General features: G+C 45.3%; 1 protein-coding gene across 1 annotated transcript in view; it reads left to right on the plus strand.

The window, feature by feature from the left end:
• CACTIN (cactin, spliceosome C complex subunit) overlaps positions 1 to 24,828 on the plus strand; it is a 68,548-nt gene that overhangs the window by 38,331 nt on the left and 5,389 nt on the right. Inside the window, exons 2-9 of the mRNA XM_085639102.1 lie at positions 4,401 to 4,896; positions 8,608 to 8,703; positions 9,382 to 9,527; positions 9,657 to 9,819; positions 11,619 to 11,733; positions 15,384 to 15,576; positions 17,142 to 17,264; positions 17,889 to 18,145. Of these exons, the coding sequence (XP_085495228.1) occupies positions 4,401 to 4,896; positions 8,608 to 8,703; positions 9,382 to 9,527; positions 9,657 to 9,819; positions 11,619 to 11,733; positions 15,384 to 15,576; positions 17,142 to 17,264; positions 17,889 to 18,145 (1,589 nt within the window). The remainder of the gene's footprint in view (positions 1 to 4,400; positions 4,897 to 8,607; positions 8,704 to 9,381; positions 9,528 to 9,656; positions 9,820 to 11,618; positions 11,734 to 15,383; positions 15,577 to 17,141; positions 17,265 to 17,888; positions 18,146 to 24,828) is intronic.

The following is a 24,828-nucleotide window of genomic DNA, read 5'->3' on the forward strand; positions in this document are numbered from 1 at the left end:
CAAACACAAGACAACCACAACGCACACAGGTTACGTAAACAGTTCGTGACGCCAAATGTTCTGCTTGGGTTTTCGGATCGGGTGGAACCCGCTCTACAGAGCCCTTCTGACCCAAAACAGAACGTTACCCCCTCCCTAGGGTCTTTTTACACCCAAATAACCACATATATACGTACCACCTAAGGACAGGGAATTCCTATTATATATATATATATATAAAGACCTCACAGCCTTGCAATCTCAGCAACCACAGTCTCGCGGCCTTAGGCAGACCCAGAATCTCCTACCCATTCGGCAGCGACACACACACACGATCTCGCGACCTCAGTCAGGTCCAGAATCTCCTACCCATTCGGCAGCAACACACAAAGTCTCGCGGCCTTAGTCAGACCCAGAATCTCCTACCCATTCGGCAGCGACACACAAAGTCTCGCGGCCTTAGTCAGACCCAGAATCTCCTACCCATTCGGCAGCGACACACACGATCTCGCGGCCTCAGTCAGACCCAGAATCTCCTACCCATCCGGTAGCAACACACAAAGTCTCGCGACCTTCGTCAGGTCCAGAATCTCCTACCCATTCGGCAGCGACACACAAAGTCTCGCGGCCTTAGTCAGACCCAGAATCTCCTACCCATTCGGCAGCGACACACACACGATCTCGCGGCCTCAGTCAGACCCAGAATCTCCTACCTACACGGCAGCCTTAGCACGAGCTCATCCTATTAGTACACGACAGGGGAATTGGGATTACTATATATCAGATCACACAAAGACCATTAGCGGAGCACAACCTGTTCCTTAGTTCGAGGGGCTCGTTTTCCCCCTCATCCAGTTACCACTTACCTGACCAGGATTAACCTCTGTTCATTTTACGGCAACTCTGACTAAAGAATAGGCTATCCTCCTATACAAAAGTACACAACACATGCTAACGTACAACAAGCTAAATACTTTATTTAAATGCCACATGCACATTCGCAGAGTACATTATATATATATATACAACCTGCAAGGAAAGTGAAAGGTTAAGTTGTATACTCTAAAGAAAAAGGGGTCGACTTCACCTTTATGGTACGTAGCCCGTGCTCAATGGTCATCTAGGTTCCCTTCTCGTCTATGCCTCGGCTTAGCCTGGAAGTCACCCCTCTGCAGTTATGGGTCTGCTCCCTTCTCCCTCTCCGAGTCACTGGAACCTCGTCCTTATCGGCTACTCTCTCCTCTTTGGATTCAAGTTCATCATCAGTCTTCCCTGGAATAAGTAATAGCTCTTCTGCTAACGTCCAGATGCCGCCTATGGTCTAGAAGCAAGTGTCCTTATCTCACTCAGACTTTCACTAATATAGAAGTGCATTCCCTCATGGAAATTTCCAGCTCGAAACCTGCCGCCCACCAAATTCCTGTACCTCCCCGTACCAAGGACACTTTCCCAGCCGGCCGGCCTGATGTAGTGTCTTCGGCATGAAGAAAAATACAATCCTTCGATAAGGGCCGGCCTGAACCGGTTCTCTCCGAGCGAATAACACCTCATAACTAAAACATCCCCCTCCCTCTGGAAAGGTCCCGGGCTGCCGGAGCAGAAAGAAAGATGGAGTCTCTCCCGTTTGAGGCCTACCAGGCCTGAATTCAACACAGCTCCATGAAACAACCTCACTATAGGGCAAATTATCCTCAAGGCTAACGAATCTATCCCCTAGGCTATGTGTGTAGGCCCTGAGCTAAGGGTAGGAGCACGGGATGGTGTCACAAATGTCTAATAGATAGGCCCTACTCACTACTCCAGTCCTTAGACTCGGATGGAAAGAGACTGAAGTCATATGGATTGCTCTGCAACACCGGAAGGCCGGGAAAATCGAGCAGTACACACTATTAACTGTATTTGTTTTTCTTTTTGATTATGTATGTTTCTTCTTTGTTTGTTATGAATTGTTGAGTCATGTACCTGGATTAACTGTGTTTGCTTTGTCGTTTTTTGAGATCCTTCATATATGGATGAAGATTATAGCTATATGTATTTATTGATCTAGTTATGTATATTATTGAATGAAAATGAAATATAGTTTGGAGAATAAAATTTAATTATGTGAGATTAATGTGTTAGTTCTTCTGTGGGACATTGTTTTGCTATAATTGAAAGGGGTTTTGTGTTGTGTAATTGATTTCATCCCCACCTGGACAAGGATTGTAAACGCTTCTCTATCACAAGGCACGATCCCAGACAGCCTAAAAGCAGCATTAGCCAAACTACTTGAAAAATGCTTACAATCCCAACTCTGTGCTCATATAGAGAATTTCTAACTCCTAGACAGCATCAATCCGGCTTTCGGAAGGGGCACAGTACCGAATCGGCTCTCACGCACGTTATGGATGACCTCTTAAAAATGCTTGACCGAAATGATTCCTGCCTGCTAATCCTTCTTGACCTTTCTTCCGATTTCGACACGGTTAATCACTACAACCTTCTATCCATTCTGAAGAACAGGATGGGTTTCTTGGGTCGAGTGTTACAATGGATCTCGTCCTTCCTTCACCACAGATCACAAAGAATCAAGGCAAACCACTCCCTCTCCCAGTACTCATGGGTGTCCTCCAAGGGTCCGCCCCATCTCCTATCCTCTTCAACCTTTTCTTGGAACCACTAGCTAATTCTCTAAATTCCACCAACGTTCTCTTCCATATGTACACAGACGACACACATCTTTATCTGAAAATCTCATTCCGTACAACATCATCTCACTAAATACTACGCAAAATTGGTTAACGGAGAACCATCTACTGCTCAACACCTCCAATACTGAATTCCTTTTCATCTCTCCCCCGAACCACATCCCTAAGCTAGACCCTTGGCTGAATCACCTCACTGCCTTCAATTGCACCCCTCTCATCATAGACTCCGCCAAATCTCTCGGAATCACCCTGGACAAACACCTGAATATAAAAAATCATATTAGCAATGTGTGTAAGGGAGCTAATCACTTGATGAGGACACTCGGAAACATCAAGCCATTCCTTCCACAAAAGGACTTCAAGCAGGTGGTACAAGCACTGGTCCTGCCGAGGCTGGACTACGGCAGTGCTACGCTCTGTGGCCTTCCCAAATACTCCCTGGCTTCCCTAAGGGCATCACTGAACGCTGCTGCCAGATTGGTCACAGGTACCAAACGAAGTGAGCACATATCCCCAATCCTAAAATCTCTTAAATGGTTGCCCTATGAAGCTCGAATTCAGTTAAAGATTGCCGTTCTAGCGCACAAAGCCCTGCATTTCAAAACTCTCAGGTACCTTGCGCAAAAGCTTGAATTATCCTGCGGTGGGAGAGCATCAAGAAGCGATATCACTCTCCTCCTGAAACGACCCATCCTTAGCAAAAAGAGAACCGGTCTCCGAGCCTTCTCCGGCGCTGCCCCAAGGATATGGAACTCACTTCCACCGGAAGTACACAGAATCTCTTCAACGACTGCTTTTCATACTGGAAGCCAAAAGATTCCTAATGAACACATTTTTACCTTAACTTGGGCTATGATCACTTGCTCGAAATCATTGTTCCTACAACCATTGTACCTTCGTGTGACGCTGCTCATCTTTACTGCATTGTGTGTCCCCCTTCTTAGCCCGTTATATTCTGGTTTATCGTATTACTCTCCTTGATTCCCTTGTCTGGGAAACATGCGAGTAACATACGAGTATTCCTGTTGTGTATTCCTCCTTGATGTCGATATTGGATCTATGCTCTTCTTTTTCGCATGTGTACCCCCTTTCGTAGCCTGCTACATACCTGTTTATTCTACTACTCTCCTTGATTCATTTGTTTGGGATTTATGCGATTATTTGTCTGGGATTATTCCTGTTGTGTATTCCTACTGGACGACGATATTGGATTTATGTCCTTCCTTTGTAAAGCGCTCTGATATCCTTTGGGATCTTGTTCGCGCTATATACAATTTTATAAATAAATAAGAAAGAGGAGGTGCATGGGATGTGAGGAGTTCTATAGGACTGGGTCTCTATGGTTGGTCAGGTGACTGTATGGAGGCATGGGAAATGTAGTGTTTCAAAAAACTTTGTGGTTGCCTGCTGTTTTGAAGTAGTAAAAGAAAGAGGAGCAGAATTGGAGCCTCCGTCCCTGGCATAGAATTGAAGTGCTTGCTGTCCTGCTGGTTGAGCAGTGGGAAAGATTGTACTCTTGGGGTACATGTATATAAAAAATATCTGAGGAAACCTAATGTTTGGTGACTGACACTGACATCCAGACTCATTCTGTCGTGATGATTCACTTTACTTTCTTGCAAGCCAACCATGGTGATCCGCCTTTCACCTGCTTAGATTGCTCATCATCTCTCTAGTTAACCGGTGTCACTTTGTTCATTAATTCTAAAATCATGTTAATGTTTTTTTTTTCAGATCGGATTCATCGGAGGAGCAGAAGAAACAAAAAGATCAGACGATCCGAAGTGCAGGCTTCAATAAACCAAGCCAACAGCCCAGACTTTCCCCATCCAGGGACCCCTCTTCTGGTTCAGACTCCAGTGTGCCATGCAAAGACAAGAAAAGGGGCCGAAGCAGCCGCGAAAGGAGTAGCAGGCAGAGGTCCCATTGCTCTGTGTCCTCTGTCAGCTCAATATCACCGGCTCGCTCTCAGAGTCCAAAGGGGGACTTGGAGATCAAGCTGACTCTTCAGGAGCGGCTTCGACTCAAGGAGGACAAAAAACGTCAACAGGAGATGCTGAAGGCCATGGAGACTCCTGAGGAAAAGAGGGCCCGACGCTTAGCCAAAAAGGAGGCCAAGGAAAGGAAGAAGCGGGAGAAGATGGGCTGGGGTGAGGAGTACATGGGCTACACCAATACAGACAACCCTTTTGGGGACAACAACTTGCTGGGGTCCTTCATTTGGAACAAGGTGAGTGAAGCTTTATCCAAAAATCTGTATAAAGGTGGTGAGGTGTAATTTGTTGTGTAGCTTAAGTCCATTAAACTTGACAGTATGTCTGGTTTGTGTTTTTCAGAGCGAAGTTAAATATACAACTATGGTTGACTAAATCTTCCTTTTAGGGCCAAGCAATATGGGAAGCCAAATATTTGCTACTGGGATGAGAACTGGGTGGACTCTAAGGTATTGAAGTTGTAGTGGTCGGGAAGGAACACTACTTAACACCAAACGGACATGTAAGTGTCTGAACGTTTGGCTGTAAAACGATTGATTATGAAGATATAAAACCGAGCAGGTAGGAGGTACACCATATACAAATACCCAGCGGGTTTCTTTTTGTCAGTTGGTTCTGCAATACATACTACATGTTCCACCGACAACAACCCTTGAAATAAAGAGGCATGATCATATTGGATCATAGAGGTAGGAAACTCTGGGACCGTGCAAAATCATATTGAGAAGTACTGTCTGAAAAACTAGAAAAAAGACCAGAGAAAGAGCCAGAAGGTGGGGGTGGATTGACAACTCTGTCCCAGTAACTGGCCATAAACAAGTAGTAAGAACGACACAGGCTGTACTCAACTTTGCTCATCGGCGAACAGCACTTACCAAAATTGCAAAAACAAAACTGCAACCGCAGTGAGAAGCGCCCACATGTCCTTTGAGGAGCCCTCTATCACCATTGAAATCACAACCGGGAGAGTCCACGTTTAACTCTTAGGTTAGAAGGGTACATTAATCCACCCACCCTTCGTGCACCAGAGATCTGTTTTTAAATACAAATTCTCACACACTCCCAGGCATGGTCTTAAATAGTTGTTAGGTGAAGTTAAAATCACAGACCGCTGTCTACCTAAAGTGCCAAGAGGCCAAAGAACAGGAGCTTGGTGCACTGTTAAAAAATAAACGTCTAACGTAGCGTGCATGTCAGATAATCTTAGCAATTGTCTTTGTGAATCTGGCCATGGAATGAATATGCAGAGTTTGTGAAGAGTCAGAAGCTTCTATTGACAAGCTAGGGGCAACTGGAGAGTAATGCTCGAAAGTCTTTCTTAAACTAATGCACCAGTTGGCTCAGGGAATAAATGCACAAGAGAGACGAGTAAATGAATGTGCATGAGACATGAGGGAGTGAATGGCAAGTGACGAGAGAACGGGGACTCTACAAGCCAGAATGGAATTTCACATACCAGCTTGCGAACTGAGATCCCATAGTTTGACTTTAGCCACATTTAAACGAATAAGGAAGGCCAAATTGGGAGCCTGCTCCTTCTTTTATTTGGCTACGGTTCAATGGAACTCTTTACCTTTGAGACATTCGTTTAATTGATAAGCATGCTAGGTTTAGGAAAGAATTGAAAACGTGGCTCTTTCCAAGTAAATTGATAGTAGGACGGGCCACATTGGTTGGGGAGGGGGTTGGGTAAGCAATCATAGATGTAAAGTAAGATCAAAAACAGCAAATGTATGCTTTCTTCTGAAATGTATTAAAAGCATGTATTTCTGTATGTTTTATTTCCTTTTTTTTTTGTTTTACAAACCAGAGAAATTAAATTGAGAAAATTTAACCTACAAAAGTAATCCTGAAATAAGTAAATGATTTACATTTTAAAATTCTACCATGATGTGCTAAACTGAGTTTACAAGAAGTAAAGGTACACAGAGAATGAGCTCCTCAACACACCCACCAGGCAACATTGTGATTGGCAGAGGAATTAATGTACTAGTACACTATAGACAGGAGAACTGTTCGCCAAACACCAACTGCTTGTGTCAACTGTGTGTTTTAGACTTTATTTCTATTTTATAGTATCTCAAAATCCTGACACAAACTGGTCATCCTGTTTGCCTTAATGCAGAAAATAAATTGTGGCGGTGTGAAGCTCACGGGCAAGTTGACACTTTTTTATTTATTTTAGGGGGCCTTGAAAAGAAAGTATTGTGTGAAGACTTTTTGACACATCCTGTGAAGCGCTTCAGAACATTTTTGCTTTTAGAAGTGGCTCTATTAAATGGGTGTGAAAACTCTGGCAGCTAAGTTTGAGGAGCTCGAAGGCACATAAAGAGATGTCTTCTCGACCTAGGGGAACACGGAGGTGAGCGGTTCATTGGTTGTTAATTCCAGGACCAGGCCGGCTTCTCTCTTCAGATGGAATGTTTCAGAAATAAGAGAGACTAATGAAGGGCCTAATGTCACTCCTCCCTCTCTTGAGGCACGGAAGAGATACACTGGCCAAAAAGTGAATGTGCCAGCAGAACAAACTCCTGTCTTACCCTGGAGCGCAGAAATAACCATCCCGAGGAATCCAGTGTGAAATGTGTTGTCTGTTGGCACAGTCGTTCCTCTGCTTGGTGTTTTCCTTTCTACACAATGCAGAGCTGTTCAGAATAAAGTGAGTTCATGTTTGATTAGAAAGCTCTTCGTAAACACAAAGCTGAGAAATACGGTTAACTCCCCTTGTTCCTACAGTAACTCTTGCTGCAACTAGGGATGAAATGGCTATATGACTAATTCCATCTGACCCCTGAAGAGTTGACGTGAATGAACCCTCTTTCATGCTCAAAGTTGTCTCTCCGCTGTGTTGAATTGTACTGGCAGCAGCTTGCTAGAGCTCACTTGGATATGTTCGACATGCAGAAGTTAGGGTTTCAATTTATACAGCTTGCCTTCTGCCGCAAATGCCTAAGTTTAGCTGAGTAAGTAAATATTAACTAGATGATCAAAAAGAAAATGGCTATTTTCTCAGAGCCAGCAATCTTTTGGGCAATTGAACCCATCTTTTTGTGCCAGTTTTTAACGGATATTCCTATTTCACTTGATGTGCATACTTTATTCTCCAGGAACATAAATTAAAAGATATAGCTTGGTCATTGTCAGCTTTTGGAGCGGTGTTAAGTTTTCGCAACTATAAGGCTAATACATCGGCTGTTTTAGTTGGGCAAGCAAACTGCAGCTTTTTATATCTAGATATATTTAGAGTAGCAAAAGAAAATGGGAGCCATTTTTGAGTGTTTTCCTGTTCTTGCTCAGTTCAAGTTGTTGTTCATCTCCCACCGAGATCACACAAGTTTCAAAACTCAGTTTTTTCTATTTGCTCTTTAAATTCTGGGCATGACAAATACCTTAACTAACTCAAAAGAGATTAAGGCTTATTGGGGTTCAGCCCTTTTATCTGCAGGTGTCAAATGCTTAAGCAATGAGCTGTTAACTCAATAAGCAAGACTGGAAAATGTCTAAGGGTGACTGAGGGCTCAGTTCAACAAAATACCAAAACTACATGGCATCTACCACTGCTAATCATGAGTTTTCCCATATGTTTGTTTTAAGTACTGGTGATTTAAGATAAGTGCCTTCATACAAGGACTTGCCAGACAGTGACAATCTTGTCCAGTTGTGATTCACAATATTTTACGGTCACCTAGTCATTGACTAAAACTTACTGAGTAGTTAAAGCTGAAGCCAGACAAGGATGTGTGTTCTAGAATGGTTTCTGTCCCTGCCTTCTTTTGATGTGTGTAATGTATTACATTTGGTTTAGCCTTGACAGTTCAGTGTACAGGGGTGGCTGGAAGAAGTAATCGGGGAGGGTGTGTCTGCCCATATCTGTGTTCTTTCATGTGTTTTTTTTCCTGTGTGGCAATGTTAACCAAGATGCATATCAATTTGATGTGATTTTTCAGGCTCTAGAAAAAAAAGGTATTTCGCATCTCGGGGAGAAGGACCTGAAAGACAGGAACAAGCAAATCCAGGAGGACAACCGCTTGGAGCTGCAGAAGGTACGAAGACCCACCATCTATCTGTCCTGACAGTTGTGATTTTTTTTTTCCTATTTTATGACATGAGGGTGATTTAGCTTCTTCTTGCTGTCCTTGCCAATCTGAATCCTTTGTCAAATGTGCCATCTTTAGTCCCCTTGCCTCCAGACACCATTATAATCTTGCCTATTTATTGCCAAGTTATCCTCATATTGCTCTGTCTGGCATGGCCAGTCTTTTCTTTTGTATATTTGTGCATTTCGTGTGGCCTCTGCCTATTGCAGCAGTAGTACTATTAGAGTAAGGTGATGGACGTAAGATGGAAGTCTATGCGGTCACCGTTTGGCAGTCTGCTAATAAAACTTGTTGGTGTATTTCATTTTGAAGGATGACCTGAATGGATAATTATCCACAAAGCAGTTTCAAGTATTTAAATGATAACCGGTCAAATGTTAACAAGTGCTTCAGGTCATCTTATTCAACCTTCCTGCTGGCAGTCAGGTGGGGTGTCTGATGTTTATTGTGGAATGAGAATGTGACACATGTAAGTACCGACCAGATCTTGGCTGCAGTGCTTTTCATCTCTGCTTCTATGTCGTGTCCCCTCGTTTATTGATCATAAGGCCCCACCATGTCCATTTAGCGAGCTCTTTACATGTACTGGGTTATCATTGGTTTGTTGTGCAATCGACTTTCTAGGTTAAGCAGTTGCGCTTGGAGCGTGAACGAGAAAAAGTTATGCGAGAACAGGAATTGGAGATGCTCCAGAGGGAGAAAGAGGCAGAACATTTCAAGACCTGGGAAGAGCAAGAGGACAACTTCCACCTCCACCAAGCCAAGCTCCGGTGAGTGTACCAGCAGAGAAAGAGACTGATCAGCGCTGCTGTTTGTGGAACTGTGCATTTGCACTGCCTTGGTGCCTCTGGAAGGTTTGTTCATTTTTAAATATTCTGTTTTTTCTTCTTTATGGTCAGGTCCAAAATCCGTATCCGGGATGGTCGGGCCAAACCAATAGACTTGCTGGCCAAGTACATTAGCGCAGAGGATGATGACCTTGCCGTGGAGATGCACGAGCCTTACACGTTCCTGAATGGACTGACAGCCTCTGACCTTGAAGACCTTTTGGAGGACATCCAGGTCTGGGTTAGGGAAGCTGGGGGTGGTTTACTATTGCTGCTCCAAAGTTTCTTTAGCTAAGTCTTTACTTTCATTATCTCTCAAATTGTTTTAAAAAAAGCAAATGTAGCCTGGCCGGCTATTGCTTGCTGTTTAATACCAAAGTGACCAGGGCAGAAATAGGTTTACAGATACTTAGGCTCGTTAAATTAGAGATTTGAAGATATGCCTATGCCAAGGTTGTTTTCCTTTACTCGTGACATCCAACCACATGCATTCCATACACACTAACCACAATCTATAAGGATGCTCTGGTTATTCACTAATAGTTCCAAAAATAGATTTTCCCACTTGGGTCTCCTGCACTCTTGTACAGCTCTTCAGTTTCATTATACAGCTGGCAATTGGTGTTCCCTTGTATTGAGTTCTTAGTAGATCTTAGTAGTCACTTTGTTCTGAATCTGAAACATTGGGTGGCCAGTGCTGATCTTGGAGTGTGAGCTACTATTAAGGCGACAGGTAGACTAAAGTAGCACAGCCACGTTCTGTAAATGTTGTAGCTTTCACTGAGAGGAGAAATGAATCGGGAGTTTTCCTTGGTGGAGGATTATGTAGAACAAACTTGAGGCAAAAACTGTGGATCCAAAGGCTGTAATTCTGGAGCGTAGGATGGTGGAGACCATTGCCTAGTAATGTTCTTTTAAAATACTCTTCTTTAGCCTCCAAAAGTCAGCATATGCAAAGAAAAAAATAAGCTTGAGCAAAGTACGAATGGGCATGTTTGCTCAATTTATTATAGGTTCCTTTTGCCCCTATTATTTACAAAGGGACCCGTTTCTAGTAAGATTTTTAAACTTCATCCCATTATGCGTCCGCATAATAGACCCTTTAGTCGAGCCCTAAAACATGGTAGTTATCAATTTTCTCGTGTTTGTTCAGCACGAGCTTGAACCTGGACCTGTCATCAGCTTGCTGTTGACTTCGCCTCTAGCATCACATTGCTCATTATCAGACAACACCCCAGTAAATGCAGCATATGATGAATGAGAATATGGAACCTCTGGGAATTTAAAAGGAACATTTGTCCATGTTTTGAGTTCTGGCCTGTAGGAATGATACAGTAATTTATAAGCTGGTGTTAATCTCCCACTGAGATCACACAAGTTTCAAAACTCAGTTTTTTCTATTTGCTCTTTAAATTCTAGGCATGACAAATACCTCAACTAACTCAAAAGGGATTAAGGCTTATTGGGGTTCAGCCCTTTTATCTGCAGTTGTCAAATGCAGCAATGAGCTGTTAACTCAGTAAGCAAGACTGGAAAATGTCTAAGGGTGACTGCTCAGGATGAACAAGTGACCTGCACCCGTGTTGATGGGTATGCGATGGTGGTCGCCCTTGCTGATCTTCCAAGGAACCATTCATTGTTTATTTTTTTTGTTATTCAGTGGAAATCCAACATCCTGAATCTCCATTGTTTAAAGCCAGATTCACTTTTTGGGGCCGAATGCTAATTCAGTGATAGTCACATTAGTGCCTTTTAGTTCCTTTGGTTTCTCTTGTGCCTCGTATTACCCTGTCCATGGGGATCGGTGACCTTATGTTGACCCTTGAGTTTGCATACAGATGTAGTGAGTGTTTGCGAGGACCTGAACTGCTCCTACCTAGGCTTTTGTTCAGCTTTTACATTATTCCTGCTGTTTCCTTGCCTGTCAGAAGCTATATACTAAATTTTCACCATGCCAGCGCTCTTTGTGTGTGCTTCTTAAGCTGGTTTGTCTCCTTGAAACCTTCTTTACTTATGTGTTTGTTCGTTTTACAGGTATACATGGAATTGGAGCAGGGTAAAAACGTGGACTTCTGGCGAGACATGACCATCATTACCGAGGATGAAATCTCCAAGCTTCGCAAACTGGAGGCCTCTGGGAAAGGGCCAGGTAATGAACGATCAGAAGCTAGTTATAGTGCCCCAATATTTAAAAAACATAATTGTCAGTATGTTGGAAACAGCCCACTCCCACTCCGCAGGGTGGTGGTGGACTCCTCGAACACACTGTGTTAGCTTGGCTCGAGTGGTCAGGAAACAGGCACAGTGCTAAGCATACAATATACCCATACAATAACCATGCGTGCATCCGTTCCAAAAACGACTCTACACCGTAAAAATTATGAAAATATTCTTTCTTTATCTTTTTCTCTTAGTTGCTGATTGGAAAAATAAATAGGTCAATCACAATATACAAGTTTCAATTAGTGCAGGTCAAATAAATATTGGCTGTTTGATGAAATAAATAGGGGTGATCATAAATAACAGGGCATAAATACAAGTGCAATATATACAGACAATTAAATACTTTGAGGCAATAAATACTGTACCAATAAATATTGTACACCAACAAGTCCTGTGGACCTATAAATATAGTGCAGCAATAAATAGATAAGAATTCAATAAATACAGTATCCCCAATAAATAATTACAAGTATACAGCACCCCTCATATAATCAGATGACACTTCACTTCTTAAGGGCTGATTTGGCCCAGGCACAGCTTGTAGGGTTGTGGAAGGCTTGAGGGGGGGAGGCTACTCCCTGGCTGGGACAAGGCTGAGGCCTAAACTGAGGTAGATCAAAGGGGGGAAATACCAATGCCCTGGCTTTCCTTCTCCACACAACCTCTCTAGGTTAGTCCCAGTTCACCCCAGGCACAGTCAGATGGGTTTCAGCACCTCCCTAGCCCCTTAGAGCAGTCTCTCAGGTCTCCACAGGGCCTTAGGCGCCCTCTACTCCACTTACTGCCCTTTTTCTGATGTTCCGACGCCGCTGGAGTCGTGTCGACGCCGTGAGGCGGTTCCGGTTCGGTCTCGGCGGCCTCGGCACAATGTCAGTTCTTTGACGACGCCGGCAGGCGGTTCCGGTCCGATGTCGGTGGCCTCGGTTCGATCTCGACCTCCGATTCGACGGCGTCAGGCAGTCTCTTCACGATGTCGACTTCGGGCGGCTCCGGTCCGATGGCGCTCTCGGCTCCGATGACGTCGGCCGGCCTGGCCTCGATGTCGACTTCCGGCGACTCCGGGGTGCGATCCTCACCCCCGACCTCCGGTGCTCCTCCTCACAGGTTCCGGGCGACTCCGGAGTGCGATCCTCACTCCCGACCTCCGGTGCTCCTCTACCTCGGTCTCCGACGACTCCGGAGGGCGGACTTCACTCCTCCGATGACGCCGCTCGCTCGACCTCGGTTCACTTCCTCCTCGACCTCTGGTATTCCTCTCGACCCCCGTCGGCGCCCTCTCACGACCTCAGGCGGCTCCGGGTACGACGTCTGCTACTTCAGTCAGCGCCGCTTCTCCACCTCGGGCTCCAGGTCTTCAGGCTACTCGACGCCGGACTCCAGGGAAACCAGTTCTCAGGTCAGAATCTTGCTGTTTTCTTGGTTCTAAGGCCTGTTCCTGCTGTCCAGGTCCTTAGGATGGTTTTCTTCTGTCTTCTTCCCACACAGGGCTATAGGCTGGGATCCATCAGTAGGGACAAGTATCAAGGGTGGGTTTATGGACCCCACTCCAGGCACAAGTTTCCACCCCTGCTGCTTCACTCCTTCCTCCTTCACTGTTGTGCTCCTCTCTCTTCACCAGTCAGGTGCCAACTGCCAGCTCCAACTGCCAACTGCCTCTCTTGTCCTCCCAACATTCTAAACCGCCTCCAACGGTCACAGGGTTCTGGAATCTCCTGGAATGTTCTGGAAGGTGCTGGTAGGTTCCAGTGGATGCTGGTGATGTCACAGGTGGCCACCATTTTGTGCTCCAGGCCCTCAGACAGAAGTTTCAGGGGTAGCTAAAATGGCTCCCTGAATCTGTAGCAACACGAAAAAGTCTGGTGGTTCCCAAAAAGAAAAATTCAAACAGGGTTTGAGGCAAAAGTGGGACAAAATAAATAATGATGAGGAGGGACCACCCAAAGGGCTGACAGGTCTAACACGGTAGCTATGGGGTAGGCTGAATGATGGTATGAGTGGTTTCCCCGTCTGACCCCAAGAAATAAAGTAGGTTGATATGACACCAATTAACCATAAATAACAGTTCTTCGGGAAGCAGGTAGTTAAAGGCTCCTTGGAAGCTTTGTTTTGGCGTGCCATAATTGGCATGTTTCTCACTGTGTTTGTCTGGTGCAAAAATGTTTTGAGGCCTCATTTCATGTATGGTTTTCTGTAAAAATGAAATTATCTTAGGGCTTTTCTCTTGCTCTGGAGTATATTGCTCACTGTCTCAGCTTTTGTTCTTTCAAGCACTACTGCCTCGGAAACTGTAACTTATGCCGACTTTGATTATCGCTATGCATTGGTCTTCAAAGTCTACACATCTACTTTGACGCTTTATAAATCCGAAGTAGAAATGGCCCCCTCTGGCAAATAATTTTTTACAAGTAAGAACTAACTGTGGTCTCACATTAGGCTTGGGGCGGGGCATAGGAATGGAATTTATATTCAAAGCTTTTGCACAGATTTTTGAATTGTGGGTAATGCTGCAAGACCTGTTAGGGCCCATACTCTACATCTGTAGAGAGGGGTACGTGACTGATTACGTAGTTACGGTGCAAGGACATTATTGGGGACGCTGCTTTGCTGTGAAATAGAAATTCCACTGCTGGCTCTATGAAATTGAAAGCTCTTCTGTAGCAGAAGGGGAAGGTGAGTTTGAAATCAAACGGGGCCCAGAATCTGTTCTTTTGTTTTTATCGGCACCCTAGCAGTTGAGGACCCATGCTCTGTAGCAGCCTAGTGCGGTTCAGTGCCTCCTCCATAGCACTGCAGTCTGTAAAAACTGATCCTTGACACTCTTCTCTATTAAACCACCTTACCACATCCTGAGCCTTCAGACCAAATCCTAGCCAACGATTCTTTGCTGTCTGAGAAATTGTAGCCCGTTGTGCCCACCGACTGTCGCTCTTGTGCATGATGACCGTAACACCAAAATACAGAGCTTGGCAGTTTAGAACAGGACAACCAGTGAAATGCAAGCAGTGCTGTAAGTTTTCGCACTCCTTTTGTGACATTCTGACCCATGACAGGCTGGGTTTACAACTCCAGCTTCTGCAATGTTTTCAGTAAACCTGCTGCTGTGGAAGGTGTTCTTTTTCATCCTTTTAATTGAAAACGGTAAGCTCCCCCACCCGAAGAGTAAAGCAGCTTTCAATCCTGAAGGAATGTGTTTCTCTTACTCAAGTAGGTGCTTGTGTGCTGCTGCATACACCCGGCAGCTTTAACACCTTCAAAGTGGCCCTGTACATTGTGGGTTATATTTCACGCGCCAATTGATACTGAAAGTAACTTCTAGAAACCGCTGGGTCTTCACATCTGATTCGTATTAGTGTGACAACCCTCTTTTTTTCCCAAATATGTTAACCTAGAGAAATTATCACAAGTGTGACAAGCATGGTATGGCATCTGTCATTGATTTGTTTAATGCCTGTCACTTTGATTTCATGGAGCAGATCTTGTGTGTCCTTCCATTGTGCAGTAAGCAAAGAATCTGTTTCCGCTGTAAGTGCAGTTATGTTTTGTGAATTTGCAGATCTATTTTCTGATCCCTGGCAGGAGAGCGGCGTGAAGGAGTGAACGCCTCAGTTAGCTCGGACGTGGCGCAGGTCTTCAAGGGGAAGAGCTACATTCAGCTTCAGGTCATCTACCAAGGGATCGAGAACAAGATCCGGGCAGGTGGGCCCAACCTGGACATCGGCTACTGGGAGAGTCTGCTGCAGCAGCTGCGGGCCTACATGGCCAGGGCAAGGTGAGCTGGAGATACTAAACCACAAACTAGTTCCACTCTTACGGAGCGCCTTTAACCAGCAGGTGTTTCTACTTATCCACTTCATTGCACTCCTGTTCTCAACTTGAATCATAAATGCTGTTTCCCTTTTAAGGGATCCTCCCAATGTTCTAAGCCTTGCAGTAGTTCCTTGTGGTCAATTGGACCTGCAAATATACAAATATGTATTTGCAAAGTCTATTTCATATACATTCGTTTTCTCCTTTCACTTCTAAACAGCATCTTTTGAAAATATGAATCTAAATGGGAAAGTGATTTACTGCTTCTTTAAACTTTTTCTGGAGTGAAGCGTTTCTATTTCGATGTAGTGTGGTCCGTACCTTACACGCCTTTTTGTTGGGTCATACATCTGTGCTCATTATTATTCGGTCTCGGATTCTAGGGTTGACAGAATGTTTGGCTGGAACCTTTCTTGACTGCTCGGGCTTCCTTTGCAGGTATAAGTAGATCTCCAGGCTGAACCACCCCTTGTATCTCCTCGCGAGAGTTCTCTGCGCTCTCTCTGCCTATCTGCATTCAACATGGAAACATTTTTAGCTTTAGCTTTCAGTCATCTGTTGAGATACAGTACATTGCAAAATATTGTTTGTCATCGCAAATTTACTCTGTGCTGGACTCAAACCCCCCCCCCCCCCCCCCCCCCCCTCCTCCCTCATGTTTGACCACCTGGTAATCGAGAACTTTTTATTATACTGAGGGGGGGTGCGTTTTTTTGAGAAATATTGTAACGTGTAAGTAACTATTTTTCCATGCTGGTTTTGTCAGGAATGTACTTTGTGAAATCATGTTAAATGCAGAGGGTTAGGAACAGCGACCTTAGTGGTTCATCAAACCCCCTCATGTGATGCGCACAAGCAGGTTTGGTTGCCAGCGACACAGTGATGGATTTACCCCGGGTGCCCGTGTGGTAATATTTTAAATGGGATCCAGAGTCAAGTCCATGTTTCTGTCCTTACTGTATTGCATGCCTTCTGTGCTTCGTGCTCTAGAAAACTGGGATAATAAATCATAAATTCTGTAAATTAAAAAATAAAAAGAAACAATGGACTATACTGTGATTCTGTGTGTTAAAGGAAATCATGTCAGAAAACAAATATTGCTTGCAGTTGTCGAAAGACTCCGACTTTACAGAGTCGGTACGTACACTTTTACTTGTATTTCCAGGTTTTTTTTGTGAATTGCAGACTTAAGCCAACTTTGCCAATCCACACCTTCTCTCTCTGCCTGCAAATTTCAGCGGAGAAAGGGTCTTGTGTTGGTGTGTTTTTCACAGAAACGTTTAACATTTTATAACAAATGTATTGTCTGCCTGATGCTTCTGTGCAGAGGCCAGGCTGAACATATATTTGTAAACTTCATAAGTGTACATTTCTGGTACATATGGTCCCCAGGACGAGTTGATTTCAGTCTGCTGCCACCGCTGGAAGTGTGGGTTGATTCTTGGAATCTGTCATGAATGATGCATCTGGTAACTGTGGGTCTCTGCTCGCAGTTTCTGAATCTTGTTTTTTTTTTGTTTTGTCCAGGCTTCGAGAGAGGCATCAGGATGTATTGCGACAGAAGCTGTATAAGCTGAAGCAAGAGCAAGGTGTAGAGAGTGAGCCTCTCTTTCCCATCCTCAAGAAGGAGCCAGCGTCCCCGGATGAAAGGTCTGTGCAGTTCACGTCTGGTCTCTTCTGTGTTTCCTCCTAACACGCACTCTTCCCGCTCATTTTAACATCCTCCCTTTGTTCTTTTCTCTCTGCTGTTTTTCCTCTATTCCCTTTTGGTATCCTCTCAAATGTACTCTTCCATGAGGAGTCTAGCACAAACTCTTGTACGCGAATTCCCAGTTGAGTCCTTTAAAAGTGTTTCATTTTTTAAATAATTTTCAGTGTGCAAAACTTTAAATGCAAAGATGATTAAATATGATCCCTTATACTCTGATTGTTGGTCTCTGCCAACAAGAAGTACAACCCATCAGCTATACTGCTGAACTGTTTTTCCTTGATCTGAGTTGTCTGATAGAGACCCTCATAATCTTGCATTGTCAGTGATGATTTCCCTCAACCCCCAGTGACTGCTCTAATGCTTGTTTCAGAGTTACACTTTTACTGACTGTAATGAAAGCTGCTTCTTGATCCTCCCTATTTCCAGTGGCTTTAGATTTGCGGAGTTATCCACTGAAGTTCAGAATGCTTTTTACCTTGTTTTTACGTAACTGGTCCTTCTGCTGTGGGATACAAGTTATCTTGCCTCATGTTGTGTTCTTCTTGCTCGTTTGCTCTGTTTAGGCCAGAACCAGAGGAGAGCCCTGCGGAGCAGCCGGGCCCATCGACTGAGGCGGCCGAGGAGGAGGTAAAGGTCGAGGGTGGAGAGGCCGTGCTCCTGGAGGAGGATCTCATCCAGCAGAGCCTGGATGACTATGACGCAGGGAAGTACAGCCCCAAGCTGCTCACCACCTCCGAGCTGCCATTCGATGCCCATGTGGTGGAGATGGAAGAGGACCTTCAGCGACTTATGGTGTTCCGGCAGCAGTTCCAGGTCACAGGTACGGCTTGTTGTGATGATGCAAAGCCTGTTCATCCTCTGTTCCTACAGCAGGGGTCTTCAAACTGTGGGGCGCGACCCCCAGGGGGGCCGTGGAGTGATGCAAAGGGGGTCGCGCCTTCCCAGTCACACTTCTGCCCAGGCCCAAGGGCTTCAGCCCCCCCCCCCCGCCCCCTTCCCCTGTCCTGTGTCTCAGCCCGGGCTGCTGCAGTGAAACTTGAGCTGCTGGGGGCTCAGCTGGGCAGTGTCTGGATTCCTATCTCCGGCACCCCCGTGTTTTTTCACAGGTCTTTAAAGACCATTTGCATTTTAACATGCCTTTGTAAACTGCTTACAGAGGTTTAGTTTTTTTTGCTGGTTCCAGTACCCCCTGGGTCCCCACTGTGCCTATTCCTTACATTTGGATTTTACATTCACTGCCGTAGTGTGAGAATGCATTTCATGGAAAGGAATACAAAGTTGGCTTCCTGGGGGCGCTGTGTGTGAAAGTTTATTGTGCTTTTGAAGCACCTGCTGCAGCGTTTCTTTCCCCGGCAATTACCAGGCCTCACATAAATGTCAAGATAACTTGTGTGATTAATTATCTTCCTGGAGAGAGATCAGAATGTTGTATAGTTGAGGTTTTGACTTGGGTGATGTTAGTGCAGAGGGTTAATATGCCTGCTGCAAAGAACGTGTACCAAGTAGATTACAGAGTGTGTATGATGTGAAGAGATCAGCAGGTTACTGCTTTCAAAAGAGACATCCTTTTATTACTTGCAATTTATAACTTAAAGTCCTAATACAGAATAGTGAGCTATTAACTTTCATCCTAGAACAGCATGCACACTACAAAGAATACATTATTAGACCATTGATTAATGTTGCAAAAAGGGTTAATTTGGCTAGAAATCAATTCTTATTATTAAAGGAAACTCCCAACTATGCTGTTTCTTTTTCGACTCTGAGTTTGTGCTTCTCCACACCAAGCACTCTGGAACTATACTGCCTACCAGTATGGATGACATGTGACTCCTATACTTTTAGTCCTTTGGCTTATGTAACATTTCCTATACACTGATTTACACACTTATGATTGATTGTCTCTGTGTAATGTGTGTGTGATGCAAAGTGCCCGGACACCCTACACTGGTATGAGTGGCACTATATAACTAATTCAATGCATCTGAGAGTGTGGGGTTATGGAGACTTGGTCACTGTTAAAGGGTACTAGTGAGAGAATCCGTGGTGGGGGTGGTCATTGTGGGGGGCACCAACAAACATGGTCGCACAGGGCACCACCAGCACTAAAGCCGGCCCTGGGAAGTATGCACAGATAAGCGCTGAAAATACCGCTTTAGGTGACTGGTTTTTTTTGTACCGACTGGGCCACCAAAATAATCTGCTGGCAACCCTAACCATAGGACTGGAAGTTTGTTGCAGGATCAGCACATTATTTATTTCCTTCACCCTCGATCCCCGATTAATGCCGCAATAGTTTAACTTAGATCTTAAAGTCTACGCCCCGTCAATAACATGCTGAGTTACTTCATGCGTCTGGGAATGCACCCTGCATTCAGACAACTCATTCCTCATTCTCGCCCTTCATTGTCACGCTCACCCTGCACTCACAGTGATCACAATGCACTCACACTGATCACCATGCACTTGCACCATTCACCCGCTCACCTTGCACTCACAGCGATCACAATGCACTCACACTGATCACCATGCACTTGCACCATTCACCTGCTCACCTTGCACTCACAGTGATCACAATGCACTCACACTGATCACCATGCACTTGCACCATTCACCCGCTCACCCTGCACTCACAGTGATCACAATGCACTCACACTGATCACCATGCACTTGCACCATTCACCCGCTCACCTTGCACTCACAGCGATCACAATGCACTCACACTGATCACCATGCACTTGCACCATTCACCTGCTCACCTTGCACTCACAGTGATCACAATGCACTCACACTGATCACCATGCACTTGCACCATTCACCCGCTCACCCTGCACTCACAGTGATCACAATGCACTCACACTGATCACCATGCACTTGCACCATTCACCCGCTCACCTTGCACTCACAGCGATCACAATGCACTCACACTGATCACCATGCACTTGCACCATTCACCTGCTCACCTTGCACTCACAGTGATCACAATGCACTCACACTGATCACCATGCACTTGCACCATTCACCCGCTCACCCTGCACTCACAGTGATCACAATGCACTCACAATGATCACCATGCACTTGCACCATTCACCCGCTCACCTTGCACTCACAGCGATCACAATGCACTCACACTGATCACCATGCACTTGCACCATTCACCCGCTCACCCTGCACTCACAGTGATCACTCTGCTCTCAAAATGCACTTGTCTTGCTCACACTATACCTCAACCTGCAGTCACACGAGTACACTACTCATCCTGCACTCATGTGACACTTCACTCACCTGTCCCCCTCACTACTCAATATGCAACTCACTCAAACAAGCCCATCAGTAATCATACATTCATTCATCCCATTCTGAACTTGCATCCGCACCCAAAATGAGAGAGGACAGCAAGGGAGTGAGAGAATTTGATTGAAGAGGTCAGGGATGAGGAGAAATGTGAATTGCCGAAGAGAAGTGTGGACACGCAAGAAGTGAGTGTGATCCAAAGGTGAGGGCTTCTGTTAGAACAAAGGGGAGATGTGAAAGAGGAATGGGGGGACAGGAGAGGTGTAAGATACAAATAGACAAAAATTTGAATGAAGAGACGAGGTGAATGAGAAGTGCTGAGGGGCACGGGAGGTGACAGGGCCAGAGAGGCCATGAGATAATTGTGAGAGACTGTTAGAGATGAGGGCAGTGAAAGGACAGAATGGCAAGAGGTGATTAAAGGTGAAGTGAGAGGTTGAATGGGGAGAGTTCAGAAGTTGTAAAAAGGGGTGAAAGAAAATGACCTGCAAAGTGAGAGAGGGATCCGGGGTTAGGAGAGGAGAGAGGGATGGAAGGGGGGGGGGGGGTGAGAGGAAAGCTGCATGGGTAAAAGGCTTAACTCTACACAAAACCGCCAGGGTTTTAAGGGACCCCTGCTTCTTCCGGTCAGGGCCAGGTGAGCTTCTAATGTGGCAGCACGTATTGCTGCAGAGTGGAAGGCCCTTCACAAACGTTGACTTGAAATCTTTCTGATGATAATTGCTGTATTTTGGTTATAAATGGGTACTGATTGGGTGAAATCTTTCCTCAGCGTTACTGTGTGTAACAAATATCAAAATAATGAAGCAATGCTATCCCAAAATACGCGGCATCACATAACCTTATTTACATTTTCATCCCACGCAATTTAGTCAACAGGTTTAGACATTTTTGTCAAGAGGGGGTCCTTACGCCTCAAAATGTTGACAGGGGGGTCTCGGCATCCAAAACTTTGAAGACCTCTGTCCTACAGTAATGTGTGGTTTGTAGTTTTCTTTGGCCGACAGAACACATGACCATGTTACTATTGGGAGCTTCAGAGCATAGTGTATGTGTAGCGTGATTAGTTACCAGCTGAGTTTGCTAAAGGCAGTTTTTATGAGGGGTTGCAGTTTGACCCTCTTTTCTGTGCACTAAAATTGTGTGATGGTTTTGCTCTGGCATTCCTGTTACATCACTGTCTTGGCTCACCAATCTTAAACATCACTCCACTCTTAGGGATTATATTTGCCTGCATGATTGGGCTTGAGATTAGTTTTTGATAGCTGACCTCTGGCTCTTGTCTAGAAGGATTAGTATGTTTCCTGATTTCTCTGGCGGGCTGCCAGAGAAGACGAGGTCACTGGAGCAGCGTCTGCTTGTGCTGGCCCACCGGCTTCCACTCCTCTCTGGCTATGCGGAGCACTCTGTGGTGTGGAACCCTGGCCATTGGAGGCATCCCAGACAATCCCATACCAGGAGCGCCTTCGATGCGAAAGATAATTGGGCAGCAGGGAGAAGATCCTGATTGGCGTGTAGGTGAAGGTAGTGTTACCAGTGCCAAGCCGTGAGGGCTGGCCTGGGTACAGCATATGAACCCTCTTCTACGCTCTGAGTAAAGTCTGTTTGGATTTCCGGACTCCTACACCCTCACCGTTTTGTCTGGTTGGAGTGGAGATCTACATCTTGTTGAAGGAGGATGAGTGGGTGAAGAGGCTGGTGCGAATGTGCATCATCCCATCCCTCCTTCTTTGGTGAAATGTCCCTTTAGTACCACACTGTAGAAGGCTGGCTCTTTATATTGTGGACCAAAACGAGGTACTCTGTGTAAATAGTCCAGGCAACCCTTATTGTTTTACAGAGGCAAAAATGAGAACACTAAATGCTCTGTGTTGTGGTAGTGTGGGCGAGCAGATAGGACTTATCAGAGGGTAGTGCTATAAGCATTTGTTGTGCTTACAGAGGTAATAAATTAAACCCTCCAGAATAAATCTGAGACCAATTTAGAAAAAGAAGTCATTTTTATATAGATTTTGATACCAAGAACTTCGTTATCAGGTAAATACTTTTTAAAATATTGAATTTCACAGGTAAGTAAACAGTTCACTTAAATGTGTCTTTACGCAGCAGTGCTTCCTTATGGGAGAAAAAGCAAATGTTGCATACAGTTATTTGCGATCGGTTTCCAAGCCTCTCTTTTGGGACTTGGGGTCGTAGGGGGCCAAGGTCCAAAGTACCACCAGCAGCTACTCGTTACCTGCAATGGGGCATCCGGATGCAGAGGTGTTGGTCAGGTTGGTAGCTTTGCGCGCTATGCCGGTGGAAAAAGGGGATGGTGGGGTGCACCTAGAAACGGGCTGCAGAGGGAGACTTGTGGACAAGACCGAGAGCTGGGAGGGGCGTGGGTCACAACACAACCGGTTCGTCGTACCAGGGCTAAGGCACTCAAGTGCAGGGTGGAAAGGTCGGCTGGGCCCTTTGCGTCCCAGGACCTTGCTGTTGTCGCCCTCGCCAGTGGAGGGTGCAAATATCAGGAAAGCTGGGCCACTCTGGAGGTGGGTCTCTGCTGTGCTGATGTACCTTGACGGCTGCTCGGTTTTGGTGTAGTGGGAGTCCGGGTTGGAGACTCTCGGGCTCCGTTTGTTGCAAGGAGTCCGGTACCCCTGGTATGGGTCCTGTGCATCTCCGGTCGGTCCTAGTGTCCTCTTAGTCAGCGGGAGGCAGATCAGATGTTCAGGAGCACAGGAGCCTCTTCCTGTGGCCTGCTGCTGTGTGCTGGCTGGGGAGCGGCAACTCGGTGAACCAGACTTTGTTTCTTTGGTGCCTGCGGACTGCAGGGGATTAGCTCCTCTAAGCAAAAGGAGATTGCTAGCAATTTGCGAAGGACTGGCAGTCTCCTGGGGTTCTTGATAGATGCTCAGCTGCAGGACGAGTCGCTGGTCACAATTGTTGAGACTGGTGCAGGCAGGGTTTGGTGCCAAAAGTCCACAGCAAGTCTTCAGTTCTCTTTTTACCAGCGGCTCTTTTTTTTGTCCTCTTATTCCGTCTAATCTAAGTTCCTGGCATCAGGGGTGCCTCCTAAATAGTCAATTTAGGGGCATTAAGGGGAGTGACGAGTAGTGGGCAATGGGCTACTTATCTACATCCCCCTATATGAACTCTTCCTGTGGGAAGTAGGCATAACCTTGACCCAGAGAGCCTAGATTCCACCAATCCCAAGATGGTGGAGTTCTGAGTTTTATGTTCACATCAGGTAGCCCACCTTAGGGGTGGAACTAGCCTGATGGGGAACACACCGCCTGACTAGCTAATTTTCCCGCCTGTCCTAGTGCCAAATGGGCAGGGGATGGCATTTCTACGTCTGTGGAAGTCTTGGGTTGCATATCAAAGGCGGCAGAGGTCTTTGAAGCCTCCCTGGGGGTAGGGGTGGGATGTTCCAGGATTTTCCCCAAGTATCAGTACAGACTCCCCGTGTGAAACCAAAGGTTGTTACCCGGGGCTTGTCGTTCACACATAAACAGCATGAGATGGTTTATGCTTCTTTGTTTGTTCACTCGCGATATCTTTTAGGTACACAGTCTCTTATTATATTGGTAGTTTTGGCACTTTCACGTACGAGACGTTTCCTTCACACAGTGTTTTCTTCTGTTTAAGAACAGCGTTTTGTTTGAACTCTTATTCATGTGAACACTGTTTTGTTGTTTTTGAAGCACTAATATTGAGCGGATTTGCTCAGTTTCTTTATTCACTCGCTGGGTGGATCTTTATGATTTTTATGCACAATATCGGTCTTGTGAGTTGCTTCACACCCATTTCTTTCTATCGAAGGGTGCACATTTACTGAAACGTCAGCCACCATGAGCTTTGTTGACTTCGTTACTTTTTGGTTGTGGTTTTACCTCCCATTAACCACTCTTATTTCCTCATTTATTCTTCGAATATGTCCCCTGACGAAGGTCTATTTGAGACCGAAATGCATTGGAATATGAAGATGCTTGGGATATGAAGATGCTTGGGATATGAAGATGCTTGGGATAGGAAGATGCTTGGGATAGGAAGATGCTTGGGATAGGAAGATGCTTGGGATAGGAAGATGCTTGGGATATGAAGATGCTTGGGATATGAAGATGCTTGGGATATGAAGATGCTTGGGATATGAAGATGCTTGGGATATGAAGATGCTTGGGATATGAAGATGCTTGGGATATGAAGATGCTTGGGATATGAAGA

This window comes from Triturus cristatus, chromosome 12 (assembly GCF_964204655.1).
Source record: "Triturus cristatus chromosome 12, aTriCri1.1, whole genome shotgun sequence".
Classification (NCBI taxonomy): Eukaryota; Metazoa; Chordata; class Amphibia; order Caudata; family Salamandridae; genus Triturus; species Triturus cristatus.